This window comes from Marmota marmota, unplaced genomic scaffold (assembly GCF_001458135.2).
Source record: "Marmota marmota marmota unplaced genomic scaffold, marMar, whole genome shotgun sequence".
NCBI lineage: Eukaryota > Metazoa > Chordata > Mammalia > Rodentia > Sciuridae > Marmota > Marmota marmota.
In genome coordinates, this window is record NW_026000037.1 from 41,044,487 (window position 1) to 41,063,122 (window position 18,636).

The following is an 18,636-nucleotide window of genomic DNA, read 5'->3' on the forward strand; positions in this document are numbered from 1 at the left end:
CCCAAGTGAAAACCTTAGATGCTGGGTCTCCAGTGAAGTTCATGACTGTTGTCATTTGTGATTCCTGGGGGGAGGGGACTGTTGTAAACTTGCACCAGGTATCCTGCATACTTCATCCCTTTTATCTTCTTGCTTTGCCAATTTAGCTTTGCTTTCTTTTGTTGTAATAAACCACAGCTGTGAGTGTGACTATATTCTGAGCCCTTGAGTCCTCCTAGTGAATCACTGAAATGGGATGATCTTGGAATCCCTGACCCGTAGCTATATTGGTGAATATTATTATATATGTGGAGTAGGGTAAAATAATCTACTTACTCAAAGATACTACATGAAATAATTTTTGTAGTTTTATCTCATAAGGTACTTTTATGATAAGAAAGATTTCTATGCTTTGGGGAGAGGGTGAGAGAAGCCAGCTTCAGAATAAAGATCTTTTCATATTTTATTAAGTTTATTATAAGAAAGCTGTAGTTGCAGCAGTTGCTGAAGTATGTTTTGTTAGAATCTGTGTTCTTTGATTATAGAAATTCAGAAGGCGTGTACAAGAATCTACGCAAGTGCTAAGAGAACTGGAAATCTCTTTAAGAACTAACCACATTGGGTAAGTATGCCTCTTTATCATCTTAACTATAAGACCTTTGGGCACTTTACAAAGTGGCTGAATCATTTCCAAAGACTTGAGTTTCCTTATTGTTCATTCTAAGTTAAAAGTCAGGTTTATATAGGGTGGAATCTTTTGATCCTACTGAGCTTCCTCACTGTGCAGAATCATTAGAAGGAGAGATAGTCCTTGATTTGGAATATATATAACAATTCTATATTTCTTTGCTGCAATGCAGTAAATATGGGCAGTCCATGATGAGTGCTTGTTCTCATGTGTACATGACAATTCTCTGGCAAATCAGGAAATCTTAAGAGTAGGTGTGGATTGCCATGTGCAGTGGTGCATGCTTATAGTCCCAGCCACTTGGCAGGCTGCAGCAGGAGGATCACAAGTTTGAGCCCACCCAGGGAAATTTCGTGAAACCCTGTCTCAAAATGAAAAAGGTCTGGGGGTGTAGCCCAGTGGTAAAGTGTCCCTGGATTCAATCTCCAGTATTTAAAAAAGGTAGGAACGGTGTGGACTGAGATCCTAAAAAATCTCTAAGCTTTCATTGTGGTTCTTTAAGATGGTGAGTTAAAGGTGCTTTATTCCCCTTCCTCAATTCCCTAGAGTTTCTGGCCAGAAAGGGACAGAAACTGGAGTGATGTAACCTTACCCAGTCCAGACACATTCCGAGTCTCTTATTCATACTCTCAAAATCTTGGGACCATGAAGTATAAATCTTCTCTGGGAAAATAAAGTTCAGGGAATCTCTGCACTAGCATTTCTGAGAGTTTCTTGCATGCAACAACATGGTGTTTTGCCTCAAGCAAATACAACTTTATTACATTTTTTCTTATTCCTGGGATGGCATAATTGAATCTTAAAATAAGGTGGTTTGTCTGCAAAGCAGAATGATAGCAGATTTTGTAGCCTTTGTTCTGCTCCAAGTATGTGTTTCTATTAAGCAAGTATTTAACTTCTTTGAGGTTTGACTTTTTGGACTTTTCAATGAGAGGACATTTTCTTCTCATGTCCTTTATGATATATTTTGGAGGTATGTTGAAAATGGAATTATATACTCATATTACATATAGGTTATACATTACATAGATAGCAGTTTTCTTGTGTTTTAGACCATTATTGGTATAAATCATTCAAATGGTTCATTAGTACGATTATTTCAGAATAAATCCTTTTAGGGGTTTTGGGTGAAGTAGCCTAATGGTGGAGTACATGCCCAGCATGCGAAAAGCCTTGGGTTCAATTCCTAGCACCCACCAGAAAAGAACAAGTTTTTTAAATTGTAGAAATGCCATTGTGATTTATAGATGAGAGGGTTTGGGTAAAGATGTTCCTTTCCTAAAGGATAATCTGGCAGATTTGTGACTTTGAGAACAAAGTCTTCAGAAAATGAAATGAGCCTGGTCTTTGTCTACAAAAATGGACTTAGAGAAATGAATCAGAGAAAATCATTATTGTAGAACTGGAAGTGGAAGAGAAGGTTTGCCCAGTCCCTCGTTTTACAGATGAAAAAAATTAAGGCCCAGAGACAGCGAATTGCACAAAGTATATGGTTGTAGATCCAGGTGCTTTGGCTCGAAGCTCTGGTATTTCAACTTGCTTACCCTGGCAGCTCTTTCTGTGAAGGAAATTAAGATAATCGGGACTCTGGGATCAAAGCAACGAGGCTTGTCTGTTGAGGGTGATGTTGATGGTACTTTAATACAGTTGGGCATTCAGCTTGAGAAGTTGAAATACTTTCCAATATTTATGGGTCAGGAATGAGATTTTATTTGGTATGGTCCAACCCTATATCTTGGCACTTTCTTGACTGATAATGGTGGAATGAGTTGTAGCCAGGATTTCTACAACCTGTCAAAAAACATTTCTTCAGGCATTTATGAAATATCTTGAAATTGACCACCAAATACCAAAGCAAGACAATCATTTCCAGTACAAAGTTGTCAGAATAGAAGAGTCCTGGTTGGATTGAAGCCAGTGTAATCTGCAAGCAATTGAAATGGTTTGTTTAGGATACTGTAGGTATGCTGGAAGATTTTTAAATTTCTTCCATCTTCACTTGCTAAAGTTTTCCCTTGCCCACCACTGAAAACTTTGGCTTTAGCAGCAGAAAAAGTCATGGAGATGCATCATTATTTGGTATATGCAACCAATTACTGGCATAAACTTATCTGGAAAATAAAACCACACACTAAGATTTTGACCTGTCTTTCCCATCCCAAACACCTGGAACTGAACTGGACTCTTCATTATGTAAACTATCTGGCTCGACCTCATTTGATTGGGAAATCTTCTAAAGAATTACTTAATGATAAGGATAATAAATTATTACCATGAGGGAGTATTGGAAGGCAATGTGCTATATAAGGGATCAATAGGTTTTATCATAATCCTTTGAGTTAAATTATTTGATGTCTATTTGTCTTATGAAAAGATATATTGATTCAAACTTTTGCCATGCCCCCTTTTAGTTATTTGACCTTAGATATATTACATAAGCCCTCTGTACTTACCATGTGAGCTAAGTTAACTTATCTGTAAAAATGAGTGTTTGAGCTGAGGATATAGCTCAGTGGTAGAGTGCCTGCCTATCATGCCTGAAGCCCTCAGTTCAATCGCCAGCAGCATAAATATGTTAATAAATAAAATGAGTGTACTTAGCTCATAGGGATGTTCTGAGGACTAAATGAGATAATTTATAAAAGGTCTTCTAGAGAATCCTGATATGTAGTAGTGATTCAATATGTGATAGCTATTATTTATTGTTATGCTTCTAGAAAATAATATCTACTCATAATTCAACAATAATATATAATACATCCCTAAGGAATTCCATGCAGAGTGTTACTCCATCTAAAATAACCCTGATACCTAGGGTATTGTGAAGTTTGCAGTTCCCAGAAATTAAAAGGAGGAATTACATTTAAGATCTACTTGTTCTGAAAAAATTATTCTTGGCACATGCTTGCACTTCAAGGTTAAAGTCTTGGGCTTTGCTGAGATAACATTCTAAGCTGCAGCTTTGTCAAGCAAAAGGTTCCGAGTTTTGATATAAGCCTAAAACTCTATAAATAGAGCAATCTTCTGAGAAAGAAAATTAATTTTCTTTGAGCCAAATTGAAATAAGACTTGGGCTAGGAATAATCCCATTCACTCACTGTTAGGAGCTATCACAATAGAGAATTGGATTATAACTTATCCAAGTCCCTGAAATTACTTGAAATACCCTTGAAATGAACCAAGTAACATTAGAACACACTGGCAAATAGCATGGGCAGGCAGATGTCACCATGCTTCTGATGTCAGGGTGATAGGATTCAAGTGATACTAAGGGTGAGCTGGATAGATTTACTGGCTTTATTCTGTGGAACTGAGGTGTAGGTGATCTCCTGGCAGGTAATTCATTCTAGTAAAACTGCCTGTAATGATGGACAATTACTTCTTATCCAGGGTGCAAGGTCATATAAGTTTTGAAAGATGCTTCTTTCACTTTATCTTATGGGTAGCTGAGTGAACAGGCATGAGATTGCAAGAGGAATGAGGTAAGTTGGCAAGGAGGGGAAGAGGTTTGTATACAAGGGAAGGAGCTGAGGGACTGCTTAGTGGCTTCTTTGTCAATCATGCTGATTAGACCATGCCAAATGGGGAAAGATAGGAGAGTGACCAGGCCTACTTTTAAAATGCATTTACCATGTGTGGGGTGTGTATGTATGCATCAAACTACCCTATGATTAACTCATTCCTACTTTTTTAGAAATCAAGATCATAATTGTTTTGTCTTTTATTAAGCACTGTGTTAGGCATGTTAAATGTACTGTTTCATTTATTTCTTACCAAAATCTCATTATTGCTCTTTATCCCTGAACCATTGTTTTACGAATGAGAATACTGAAGGTCAGCTATTAAGTATCTTATTGAACTGCTCACCACTTGGAACCACTGAGGTTTGAACGTAGATTTGCCCAGATCTAAGGTACATTATCTATACTAGCAGTTCTCACCATTTTTTTTTAAATGTCAGAACCCTTTAAGTTTTTGAACCCCAGTAAGCTTTTGTTTATGTGCATTGCATCTATTAATATGTAAATATTTGGAAATTAAAGCATATATTTTAATTGTATTTAATAAGATTTAATATTTAGTAAGCATTAATTTAGATATATAAAAACATTTGTATAAATATTAACATTTCATGAAATTAACTATTTTCCAATTTAAAAAATTAGTGACAAGTAGCTTTTTTCTTTAAACATTTTTGCAAATCTCTTTAGTACCTGAATAATAGAAAGAAAGTAGATTGTCCTGAGTGTACGTTCAATTGTTTGTGAGATATTGTTTTAGTTGATGTATATGAAGAAAATTTTTGCCTTTCACGTATACATACTTGAAGAAAGGAAGAGTTGTTAAATGCCCTACTCAGATAAGACAGATATTCCTTTTTTAAAAAATAATACACCAGAATTCAACAAGAAGTAGAAATTACTTCCTAAAGGTAATGCTGTATTATGTTAAAATCCACTTGTGTAGTCTTGCATTTTGAATGGATCTTTTTTTTTAAATTTTTTTATTAGTTGCTCAAAACATTACAATGATCTTGACATATCATACATTTGATTCAAATGGATCTTTTTTCAAAAATATTTTTTTAGTTGTAGTTGGACATGATACCTTCATTTTATTTATTTATTTTTATGTGGTTCTAGGTTGAATGCTCTACCACTGAGCCACAACCCCAGCCCCTTGAATGGATCTTTTTTCCTCATGAGTCTATGACATGATTCCTTCATCCCTCCCTCCCAGGAATGGGAAGATTGAACCTAGGGCTTCACACATAGTAGTTAAGTTCTCTACTATTGGACTACATCCCCAGCTATATTTCTTTTTTCTTTTCAAATTTTGAGACAGGATCTTGCTAAGTTGCCTGGAGCTTGCTATCTTCCTGGCTTTTTCTACCTGTGATTACAGGCATGCGCCACTGCACCGGCTTATAACGTGATTTCTTAACATCACACATTGATCATTGGAAAGCATTATTGCAGTGAGTTTATTTGGCTCTTTTAGTTGTTGAAACATGTCATTCTATAATATTCACAATATTTTTTTAAAAATTACATTTGTCAATAATAACTAGTCTCACTCATCAGAATATACTTTTAAATAATGGGAAACTGAACTAGTGGTGAATACATGTTTTCCAAAAGTTTTACTTTTACTTCGAACCTCAAATTTTGTCACTGATGACAAATACTGTCTGTTGTTTTCCCTAAAATGACAGACTTAATTTATTTATTTTTGAGTAAATGACTGCATTTACCCCAAACTGTATCACAATAGTTTATCAGTTACTTTTTTAAATTTATTTTTTTAGTTGTAGATGGACACAGTACCTTTATTTTATTTATTTTTTGTGTGTGGTTCTGAGGATCAAACCTGGTGCCTCACATGTGCTAGGCAAGTGCTCTACCACAGAGCTATAACCCCAACCCTGTCAGTTACTTTTACAAGTAAACTGGCACTCTGTGAAAAAATAAATGGCAAGTTCAGCATGCTACTCAGACAACTGCCCAAGTGCTTTTCCTTGAACCAACAGATGTGCTTTTTACATGAGCTTCCTGTTTTTTCATATACAAAATTAAAAAGATATGTACTCAAAATATGTATTGCTTTATTAAGGGTGTTCTCAAGTGAGGCTTGCTTCCCACCCTTCCTGGAGTGCATGGGGTAAAGAATGCAATAATAAGTGTATCCTTTGGGGGCAGCAGTTTTACCCACCATTTCTTTTGTGTCATGAATGTTGGAATTAACAAAGTGCAAAAAGAATAACATCTTAATATTTTTGTGGATATAGTTTTATCCTCATAGTCATCCTGAGTAGGTTTCAGGGACCTCTTGTGGTGAGTGGGTTACACCTTGAGAATCAGTGGCCTAATGACCAGTGTCGAATCTTGATGGTTCTTATTTTCTCTTGTTTTCCATGATTTTTCGGCTACTTCATTTCTTGCCATCTGTCTATAAGATCTCTCTCTAAAGGAGACTGGCAAAGGAAATTCATTATTTGTCTTATTCTCTTGTACATATTCTGGCTGCTTTGTTTGATCTTGGAAATTGAAAGCCAGGAGGGTCCCTTAAGACTTAATTTTGCATATGAGGATAATGAAATCCTAAGATTTGGGGAGGCAAGGAGAACAAAGTTTTGAAATAAAGCTTTGAGCAGTCTACAATAAAACAGTGACTGTTAGCATTTGCGCTTACATCTCTTCTTTGAATCCAGTTTTTCATGATCCCTGTCTCTCCCAGCTTCTAAGCATCTGATTTGGAATTTGCCTGAATTTAAATTTACAACATATGGTAATTACATTTGAATCTGTGAGGCACTTGGGAAGTAATGTGTGCTGTAAGAGCCAGAAATAATTTTACTTTCCAAAACCTGTAATCACCCAATTTGAAACTGTTTGCCTATTGGCAACATATTTTAAAAAAAGTGTGAGTAGCATGCATGAAGATGAAAATGGAAGTACATTATTATGGGAACCCTAAATATATGATAGAATCATTACATGATCAAGTATGTAGATTTCCAAAATGAGGCATCCATATTCCTTGAGTGCCTGTAGAGTCAAGATTCTGCTTTAAAAGTTGTCCCTTCTCATCCTCCTGCCCCCCTTCATTTTTCATGGAAGTTTGCTTTTAGTTCTGTTCTTTTCCATACAGAATAACACAAGCAGGGGAGGGCAGGGGCTGAGAGGACAGGAGGAGTAGGGGGGACTGTCTTTCTTATAATCCATATCCTTCTTGCTAGAATGGCTTTGCTCAGCTAATATCATTGATGAAGGAGATAAGGTAGCCAATCTTCTATGATTTATATTTTCTTCTTTCCTATGTCACTTGGGGATGTCATGGATGAGACCCAGGGAGGATCTCATAGCTTAGAAACATAGGTTTATTGCTTATTATTCAACCAGAAGCGGGGCATGTTATACTCTAGCTAGCCTTTTAGCAAGTAAGCAACAGGCTCCTGAATTTCATGGAAATTGTCATTTAAGGCACTTTTACTCAATGTCAGCATGTGGGGATGAGGACATTGATGAGCATGTTAAAGTGAAGTAAACAAAACCAATTAATCTTTATTCTTGCATCAAAATATATACATGTTTGCATGTTGAGTCAAGAAGACTGCTGCTCTGGACTTGTTTGGCTATTTCCTACTTTTTTTTTTTGGTTAATTTTTTGTGTCTGGGTCATTTGCCTCCTGTCGAATTTGGCAGAATGTCTGAAGAGCGATGGGGCTGCTGGTGGTTGAGACATTGGCTAGTATGGAGGGTACCCTGAAGGATCTGTACTCTTCAGAGGCAGTGTCTACAGAATCAACCAGAAGGAACTTCAATGACTACTTTTCTCTGCTTCTGAGTTCGTGGGCAACTAATATGTGAAAGTGAGACTGCCCTCCAAATCTGGACCCTTATCGTTATTTTTCATATTAAAAAGACACCACCCTGGATCAATTGACATTGTACAGTCAGAGCCCATAGGCTAGACCAGTGGAGAGGCCAAGGGGAAACACGGGGGCCTGAATTTAATGAATGACTAGTTTTCTGATCTTGATGGAGAATTCTAGTTCTTAAGTCTCCTGCCAATCATAAAAAGAAAAAAAAAGTTTGCTTTTACTCTTTCTATGCTTGTAATTATCAGCATTTAAAATTGTTGAGTGTCTCCTGAAATCTAGCAGCATAGGGAATATTTAAAATAAATAAAGTATCTAGAAACGGATGCTGTGAGAACACGTATGTGGCTGTTTTGGAAACTTCAGCCTCAACCAGCAGGCAGCCCTGTTAGTTGCATTTAGGTCTTATAACAAAGCTGCTTTGTGAGAGTGAACAGATGCTGTTTTCTTTGCCAGTGTTGCTGCTCTGGGTTTTTTGTAAAGGTTGTATTCTTACACACAGCTGTGCGAAGTGCATATGTTTTATGGTAGCCTGTCTGAGGCACTTGGGGGATATACAAGTCAAGCTGTCTTAATTTCCCACCTTTCTGCCTCCTACAAGAACCTGTAGATCTGAGTTTACATCATGGAGGTGACAGGAGCTTGGAGAAATAATAAGCTTGATGCTTAGACAAAAAAAATGAAGACCCTCCCTCCATCCAAAGGAGAGGAAACACCAAAAATTTAAAAACAAGCATCCTGTGTTCATCAGATTTTTTTTCTTTCTTTCTTTTTTTTTTAAAGACAAATATCCTAAGTAGTTGCTCATCTGTAAGGACACAAGGGAAAATTGTCCTACTATTTTAATAGATAATAAGACTGGCTTCCATGGTAGCTCTAGTGTTCATAGTTGGTCAGACTTTTTGGCACTGCGTTTATGGAGGAGAGCAACCATTTAGGAATGCATTTGGCAGATGTCCCACAAGTACCATTTTGATGACAATCAATGAACTTTTTCCTCATTATTTGTTGGAGTTTCTCAGTGAGTGAAGATTTAATCAGGTCTCACATGTTCTTTGAAGGTTAGTACACTGGAGGAAATCTGTAAAATGGGGTAACAGGTGTTTATCCTCAGTACCTAAACATGAGGTTTGACCATCTGATTGGAATTATTATGAAGATCAAATAAAATGTCTACATTTTCAATAAAATGTTAATCACCATTCAAATGTAAGGTGGTATTTTTAAAAATTCAATCTTTAAAAAAAATATATTTTTATCACGTGTTGCCCTTGGTGATGGCCTGCGGTGCTTGCGGCCTTTTAAAAGGTTTTAACGTTCATGGAAAAAATTAAGCAAATCTTTACCTCTATTGAATTTCCAGAAGCCCATAAACACTGGCCTCTCATTGGCTAGTTTAGTGGTTTCTACAGCTTCGTGTGCCAAGGAGGAGTTGAGTGTGGATTTGGAGCCCTGCCGGGATTTCAGTGGTTATGGCGTCATGTCCCTAGTCTGCTCATTCTCTGTGCAATCTTGGCTTCTTCATCAAGCAGCCTGTGGATCAGTTGTGGTGGAAAAAAGTACATTTAGCAAGTTCCTTTTTTTGGAAAGTTCTTTTATAGGTTATCTTAAACCTCCTAAGCAGTGAAATGCAATGGCACACGCACAGGTTTTGCTCCTTGTTTTTGTGTGTGGAAATGTAGTTTTCTAGAAGCCTCTACCGCATGTGGAATAGCCTAGGTTTTCCTCTGAATTTCCTTTGAAGCATTGTATGTTTCTGACAGAAAAGCAAAACTTGCCACTGTTGTCCTCTCCATAGCAGATCATGTGGTCATGTGGTCAACCTCTTCAATGATTTTTTTTTTTTTCTCTTCACCAGATGGGTCAGAGAGTTTTTGAATGAAGAAAACAAAGGCCTTGATGTCCTGGTAGAATATCTATCATTTGCACAGTATGCAGTAACGTAAGTAAAATTTGGCTTGTTTGCATTTGAATTTTATGTGGTCACAGAATATGCAGTTTAATGGTAAAATTATATACCACATTCAGGGCAGGAAACCAGAAAGAGATGTGAGAGGGGTTTAAGGTGGTATGTTTTTGTTGAATAACTAAAAACTAATCACATAATTAATATTAGAAACACTTTTAGGGGAGAAATAAGCTGAGTAAAAAGCACCTTCAGAGGAACCTTGCTTTCAAAACGAAGTACTTTGTGTTTGTATGTGGTTCTGGGGTTTGAACCCAGGGTCTCATGCATAGTAGAGAAGCATTCTGCTATGAAACTTCACCATAGCCCCAAAGAAGTACTTTGTTGATGGATGAAGTTACAGATAGCTATATGGTAGAATGCTCTAGAAGTTACTGAAAGATGAATATGGTGTTTTGAGTGAAAAAAGCAAGATGTAGAAAAGTGACTGTTATTTTTTAAAATTTAATTTTGGGGCTGGGGTTGTAGCTCAGTGATAGAGTGCTTGCCTAGCATGTGGCTTTGACTCTCATCGCCACAAATAAATAAATAAAAGTCCATTGACAACTAAAAAAAATTTCTTTAAAAAAATTTAATTTCAGGGTGCTGGGGATTGTATGTAGTAGGGCCTTATGCATGCCAAGCACACTTTACCTACCACTGAATGATTCCCACAACTTTTTTGTTTTTTGCTAGAACTGGGGATTGAACTCAGGAGTATTTCACTGCTAAGGTACATCCCCAACCTTTGTTTTATTTTTTTATCTTTTTAATTTTTGAGACAGGGTTTCACTAAGTTGTCCAGGTTGGTCTTGAACTTGTAATCCTCTAGCCTCAGCTTCTTACAGGTGTGTGCCACTATGCCCAGGCCATCTTTTAATTTTAAAAATAATGTTATTGGTGGTATGGCCAGTGATAGAGCACTTATCTAACATGTGCAAGGCCTTGGGTTCAATCTCTAGCACCCTCCCCCCTCCAAAAAAAGATAAGCTGTGTATATGGATGTATATGTGTATATGGATGTATATTTATTATGCTAGTACATGCAAAGAAAACAATTGCAGAAATAGATAGTGCACCTAGAGGGACACCCCTCACCCCTGCCATTAAAACAACAACAACAACAAAAAAAACCTTTTTCTTTTTACTTTATATGTATTTGTGTTGTTTTGATTTCTTGCCCAAAAGTTGAAGGGGGGCGGGGTGGAAATACTGGGGCAGACCATGAATCCTTGATTGTATTATTTCATAAATTCTCCCAATTATTTCATAAATTCTCCCATTTTCTTGACTTTTGAAATGGTTTAGAATAGGACTAAAGCATGTACATTTGAAAAATTCTCTTCACATTTTCTCCTTAAGTCAGACACATCCCAGCATCCACAGGTTTTGTTGACATAGATTGAGGCAATAATACTGTAGTTTTAATTTGATTGAAAGATGTTCCAGCCTAGGTGGTACTTCTTCCACCCTCACTATTCTTTTAAAATTAGTAACTTGTTTTTTTATATTGCCTCACTCTGAAAGAGTCCTAAGACCTAACCAGATGTTATCATATAATCCCTATCACTTCCCTGAGAATATGTGAAAAGGAAATAATTATTCTCACCTTACAGAAGCAGAAACTGAAATGTTAACTGAAACTGGCTCCATGAGTTTCTGTTTTGTTACCTGTCATATATTAGATGGAATAGACTAAATAAATAAATAAAAGCCAGCAGATAAGTTCTTATCTCCCTGAGAAATTGTTCCTGAAACATAATCCTGGTTTTTATAGCATGTTCTATCAAAGGGTATTTCTTACATATCTCTGTGCTATCAAAATCTGCTAATCTTTTTTATGCTTCATATTATTTGATAAAGCAGAATAATAATAATCTCATATATTTTGAAGTTCTAGGGTAATGTTTATGGAATTGAGGGAGGGCTATGAAAAATCAGGAATAATGAATAAGAATACCATGTTGTATATTCTGTGTTTGCTATAACGAATGCTTTATATATGACAATGCAGCTTGTAAACTAGATTTCCCAGATGTGCCTTCATATAGGATGAATGAGCAAAGGTTGTGGTGCTGTGTTGGTATTCTTGTAGTCTACAGCGTAAGACAGTAGCCCACAAAAGTTCAAAACTCAAAGAGTTCTTGTTTCCTAATCTTGTAATTTGGATTTTGTTTTGGTATTAGCTTTAAACTTTTTGCTATTAGCTTTCATTTGGTTTTGCTTTACTTAGATAATAAATTACATAATATAGTTGGTCTTTTGTATTAATGAAATAAAAAATTTCCTTCTATTCCTTGGCATATCTCAGTTTCCCAGCCTATAGAATGTGAAACAATAGGCTTAGATCCTATCTCTAAAATAGAAGCATTCATTAAGGTGCATGTTTCCTTTTTCCATGTGAGAGTAGGGGCGATAGATGCTGGATGGCTGAATGATTCGAGGGCTGCAGGGGGATCTGGTGAGCTTGTCAATTTCATGAGTGATCGCTTTGACTTAAACCTCTAGTCTTAATGATAGCTTTCTCTTTTTTGTATGCAAAAGTTTTCTTAGATTACCCTGTTCTGCCTCTTTTTTGTTGAGTATTTCTCTTGCTTCAAAAAGCATGCCAACATTTTCATCAGATCTCTGCAGTGGCTTTGTGCATCAGTCTCTGCGGATCAGGCTTTAATAGCTGGAAAAGTATCACCTAGTTTTCAGATGACTATTCTAATGATACTTTTATTTTGGCAGTCATATTTTTATTTAAAAAAACATCAAATCATTTCCAGTATATGTTATTTTTCTTTTGCAATATTTTCTAAGATATTCTGGAGATATTAATTATAGCTCCCTTTATTCTACTGCTCAATCAGGTGTTGTGGAATTGTAGGTAGAAATAATTAATACAGTGGTTTTTGCTGCTGCTTTGGTTTTGAGAAAGCAGAGCTACTGATTTTATGAGGAAAAAAGATTCATGGAACACAAAGGTCTGTCTGTTTAAAGACTTTGTTCCTAAAACTGTACAAGAATGAGCAACTTAACTTGCCATTTATTCTAACATGGTTAGCATGAGTAATAACCTCAAAAAATGTCAGAGAAACAACAGTCTTGCTTTTAAAAGCACCACATTGGGAAAAGATTCCAAAATCAAAGCAAATCCATAACTTCGCTACTAATGTATCACATATGGTTGGAAAAGTATACTTGCCAACACACTAGGAGAGAATGCTCAGTGAAAATTGATGGGTAGGAATAAATTAGCATAAGCCTAACATATTGACTTGTTAAAGCAAAATGAAGACAGCTGTAGGACTCCCCCATTTCTATCATAGCATTTTAGCAATTGGTAAGCTAATAAACCCTATATTAAAATACAAATAATACATCACTATTTAATTTTTTGTTTGTTGTTCCATGATTCTTTTGCCAGCCTAGTATTTGTCATCTGTGCTTTCAATCTGACTCCGTAGAAATTCTTTTGTATTTCCTTTTTAGTTCTGTCTGCAAATACATACCAAGATGTAAATAAATGTATACATACACAGCAAATGTACCTATGTACATGTGTGAAAGTGAATTTTTAAGTCTTCAATGACATTCCTCTTTTGTTTTAGTTTTGACTTCGAAAGTGTGGAAAGTACAGTGGAAAGTTCGGTGGACAAATCCAAGCCCTGGAGTAGGTCCATCGAGGACCTGCACAGAGGGAGCAACCTGCCATCACCCGTGGGCAACAGTGTATCCCGTTCTGGAAGACATTCGGCACTGCGGTAAGTGCCTTTCATCAGGAAGCAGCTTTGGTAGGATGCACAGGTGCAGCAGGGTCCCTCCCTCCTCTGCTGATCCAGGGCAGTGGTACACTCACTGCCTGGACTGTATCAGACTGATACAGTGCATCATGCTGCATAGCACTCCATTTCCAGTGATGCTAATGAAAGTTTCTTTAGGAGTTCATGGGCTCTTACTTTGGCCTGTACTCTATAGTGCTGTATATCTTCCTGGAAATACTATACTTTGATTGAGCACAGAAAGTCAGAAAATTCTGCTGCCACATGATAGAAGAGAGTAGCCCTCATAGCAGGTAAGTTTCTGAAACTGGGTAGCTGTTGACATCATGATGTAGGCACTCTTTCTAGGATAGAGGCAGCACTTTGAGGTCTGAGCATCTAAAGATCCCCTTGTTGCTTTTCATACCCTTCTGGGCCTGTTTTCCTCCACTGGTCTGTGAAGCTCAGGTCTGTGTTCTAGTCATTGGTGTAGAATGCTTGAGTGTTGTTGATGATGATGATGATGATGATGATGATGATGATTTTAAATGTTTAGGCAGTATTCCTTTGGTTAAATGTGCTTCAGTCATCAACTTATATTTCCTCCTTAAGATTTTCTCTTAAATCCTTCCTCACTGAAATACCACCATGATGAGGGAGGATTGATACTGACCACCTATATGTGTTATTGGTGTAATGTCAGTGAGGTTGTTCATTCACTAATACTCGCGATCATTCATCAATAGAAAAATATTTTTGAGCTTTTGTAAGTTGCCAGATAATGCAGAGTTAATTTACATTGTAAGTAAATCAACACTCTTGCCTGTGAAGATAGAGATATCATTTGGAGCAAGTACACGGAGGTTTCTATGGTCCATGAGTTTAATAAAAAAAAAAAAAAAACTTATTAATAAGATCCTCACTCCCACATGTTGTTTATTCTTTGTAGATTAATAATTTACTTTCACTTATTTTAAGCGTGATGTGGTGAAGGAACATTAATTCTCTAAGGGTTTATTAACATTAGTGTGTCTTTTGGGTCATTGTAGTAGAGTCTGAGTGTCATGTTACAGTTAGTGACAATGTGACTTTCATACCTGTCACATTTGGTTGCCTTTTAATTAACTTGTCCCTTTGACTTGGTTTTGATTATAGAAACTTAAAATCTCTACAATGAAGTTCAGTTCTGCTGAAGGACTTGATGTTTGATTATGATGGCTCCAATAAGCCATATGAAACTTTCCTGTTTAGAAAAGCCAAAAATGCCTATAAGTTTAATGTGAATTAATTAAAAATGATTAAAGAGCGGTGTTTCAATTCACCTCCTGGTATTTGCATTGGGCCAAGGGCAATATAACCTGCTAGTCTGCATCAACTTCAAATGTGGGCAGAAGAATATACAGTCTGATTTGGAAGTTAAAGAAAAGCCAACTGTGCCTAAAGAATTTCATAATCACCTTGGTACTGAAATGGAAATTCTTACCACTAGTTTAACTATAATTATATATATGGGTTTAATTTGCAAAGAACATTTTAATTTGGTTTTCTATTATTCCTTACTTAGAAAGTATCTTATATCTGCCAGCTCCCACCCTAACAAGATTCATTTTTTTGACTAATAATATATTAAATGATTAAAAACATTTTAATGAAGACTTTTCCTTATGAACACATACTTTCCAGTAAAATGGAAGAATCAGGAAAATAAAAGAAATGTCCCAGGCCCAAGCAGGGACGTGACCCTGGATCCTGGAAGGTTAGGTACAGTCATCAAAGCCAAGCCTGAGCTGCTCAAGGTATCCTGCTACCATTCATTTTTAATTGGAAATATAGACCAAAAGTATGAAGCTAGACATGATGGGAATTGTATCTGGAGAAACACAAGAATACATGACTTTTCTGATTGGCAGGTGTGCTGGAAGATGATCATCTAAGAAACCAACATCACATTCTTCAATTTTGTTTCAATAGTTTCAAGCTCAGGAAGGAAAATAATTGAATTTCATTGGACTCTGTTTCATCGTTTCTAGTATTTTAAGAAAGTCAACATGGCAGTAGTTTTCATGCCCTTACTCGCTGGAAGCTTAGATTTTTCTTTTTAGTGATGATATTCAGCTCTTGTGGTTCATGGATTTGTGCCTGGGGTCATTGAATATTGTCTGTGACTTACAGAAACAGCAATCAGATGTACGGGCATGTTGCTCTTCATATACCCAAAGATTGTTTACATTTTTTCTCCTCCTCCTCCTCCTCTCCCCTTTTGTCCTCTGCTCTCCACACTGCCTTCACGTTTTGACTTTTCTTTTTCTCCTTTTTCCTTCTGCCATTTCATTTCTGATTGTCTTCTCTACTTTGTCCTTTCTTGTCCTGCTCTCTCCTCATCCTCTGGTTTTGTTCATCTCTTACACCACCACCAGATTGGTTTCTCTGCCTGAGTATCTCCAGTTCAAATGCCACCAGAGCTGCTTCTCCCCCTGTTGCCTCTGGAGCAGCTTCTCTTTACACACTGATGATGAGGCTTCAAACCGGAAAACCTCGTAAGTCATGGGTGAAAGCAACACCCAAGAGAACTGGGATCATGCATGGGGGCAGGGTCCCATAACTGCTCCCCATGTTATAATATGATAACCTATGGCTTAGCACCTACCTACTATCCCCGTATAAAGCTCACTGCCTATTAGAGATTCACACACTGTTATCATATTATGATTCTTCATATTAAGAATTTGAAACTTTAAGATATCATACTTTTATTAATATTATATGACTTTTTTTAATGTTTGTGTTCTGTAGAGATGATTTATTCTGGTAACTTTGTTTAATTTATAAGTGTTTCTATATCCAAATACGTATTTCAGTCCCCTCTTCTTAATCCCCAGATAATAACATATGTGCTATGATCTTATCCAGTGTCAGTTGGCAAAAAGGGTTGGTTAAATTTATAAACCATAATGGGATTTCAGGAAATTTAAAACACTTCATAAATGAGGCTTAATTAAAGAAAAAAAAGCGCTCTAACACAAAGTTTTTAAATAAACTTTGTTAACATATAGTTTCCTCCTTGTATTCAGACTTTAACTATTTAGAATTGATTAATAAACACACACCTTGAATTGTATCAACTATTGAATTTTGCATTACCATACATTTGTCAGCTTGACCAGAAGGAAAATATTGATATTAATGCAGTAGAAACCTGGTTTGTCTCCAGATCCTGGTTGAGATAGACTTCTGCCAATGTGGCCATAGACCCAGCTAAATTAAATGATGCAGTATATGCACATATGTGCACCTTAGATCTATGAAGACCAATGCTGTATTATTTCATATGTAAGAGAAAGTAGTTTTTAAGTTTTTAGACGGTTGATGCCATTAAACTTGGAATGACATAATAAATGCTCTGAGTTTTTAAGGATGAGTGGAATACTAACTTAGGACCTGGAGGAAGGGACAGATGCAAACTGGGTCTTTTTGAGGATGGCTGGGGTTGGATGCTCCAGGTGGAGGTGAGGTGAAAGAACATGAGATGAGCAAAATCTTTTTCAGAGATGAGGCATGTTCAAGAAAGAGGGAGGAATCTGTCTCTTTGGGGGACAAGCTGTGTGCTGTAACGGAGGTGGAAGGACATGGCATGGAGAAATGGGTTCATAGATTGCAGAACTGGAAAGGCCTAGGTCATCCTGGCTGACCCTTCCCACTATGGGGAAGAACCCCAAGTCCTCATTGCCTTTCATACGTTAACCATGACTAACATTTCTTCTTAACCTCCCCCCACATGAAATTTTACTGTTTCCTAGGACTATTACATGTGGAATGGCAGTTCATGACTGTTTACCACCTATATACTTGATTTTATGTGAAAAAATTAAAAGTTCAAATTTAGGTCCTTATTTGTATATTTTAACTCAATAATCCCATTCCATCATTCTATAATACCATAATATCTTTATGGTAATAATTTTTTTTAGAGTTTTTAAATGACACAAAGATATAGATGTCATTAATATGATTTTTACTGGAGAGAAAACTTTATTGAATGATCGCTCTGTCCCAGACACTGTGCTAAGAGCCCCTGTGATTTATTTCTCAAGGCCTCTTGGAGGTAGCTACTGTAGGACCTAGTAGATCAAACAGTAAGTGAAGGAGATAGAATTTGAATAAACGTGGCCTGATTCCAGTTCTCCCACTCTGCTTCTTGCCTGCTTATTCATAGGGGCACTCTATGCCCCAAGTAAATATCCTATTTGCTCTAACGGGGATACTCCCTGGGAAGTCACTTTCTTTGGGCTCTGTCCAAGTGACCTAAGGGAGCATAGTCTCTGCCCTGTGATGTACAGTCCCTTAGCACAATGCTGGAGAAGAATCTGGGCCTCGAGTCAAGACCTGCATATCTCTACAACTTGTTGGAGTCTTGTGAACAATGACTAAGGAGACCAACTGCACAGGAAAAGAAAAATATATGTATACTGTTTTCTTATCAGTGTGTTCACATATTCTCGCATAGGTTGTTCCCTAAGAGGGGATCTCTGCTTGCTAAGCCCTGGGCCTGTAGCACCCTACAGGAGAAGCTTCAGCTATCCCTTCTTAGAGTTGTGTTTTTTTTTTAGTTCACTCGGTTGTCATATGAAGTAGTATAGAATCTGACTAGTATGTTAGAAGATATTATTGTATTAGAAAAGAAAATCTTATGTAAAAATGAGAAATATTTCCTAAATAAACAACAGGGGCTAAGACAAAACATTCTATTTCTACAATTTTGTCTTTACACGTCTGCAAATGTGAAGACATTGAAAGGAAAGTTTAGTAAATGAAACTGGCTTTTTGCTGAAGGAGATTATGTGTAAGCTTTTCACATTTTTGTTTCTGTGGTGCTTTAGGACGTATACATTGAATATAT

General features: G+C 36.7%; 1 protein-coding gene and 1 non-coding gene across 9 annotated transcripts in view; both read left to right on the forward strand.

Moving 5' to 3' along the window:
- Nucleotides 1-18,636, forward strand: part of Fmnl2 (formin like 2) — a 284,823-nt gene that overhangs the window by 186,132 nt on the left and 80,055 nt on the right. For all 8 annotated transcript variants that reach the window (XM_048812271.1, XM_048812267.1, XM_048812274.1 and 5 more), the window contains exons 4-6: nucleotides 525-601; nucleotides 9,907-9,990; nucleotides 13,590-13,742. In XM_048812271.1, coding sequence (XP_048668228.1) covers nucleotides 525-601; nucleotides 9,907-9,990; nucleotides 13,590-13,742 — 314 coding nt within the window. The remainder of the gene's footprint in view (nucleotides 1-524; nucleotides 602-9,906; nucleotides 9,991-13,589; nucleotides 13,743-18,636) is intronic.
- On the forward strand, nucleotides 17,989-18,193 carry LOC125619499. The gene has a single exon (XR_007351050.1). It is a non-coding gene; the product is annotated as a small nucleolar RNA SNORA73 family (small nucleolar RNA).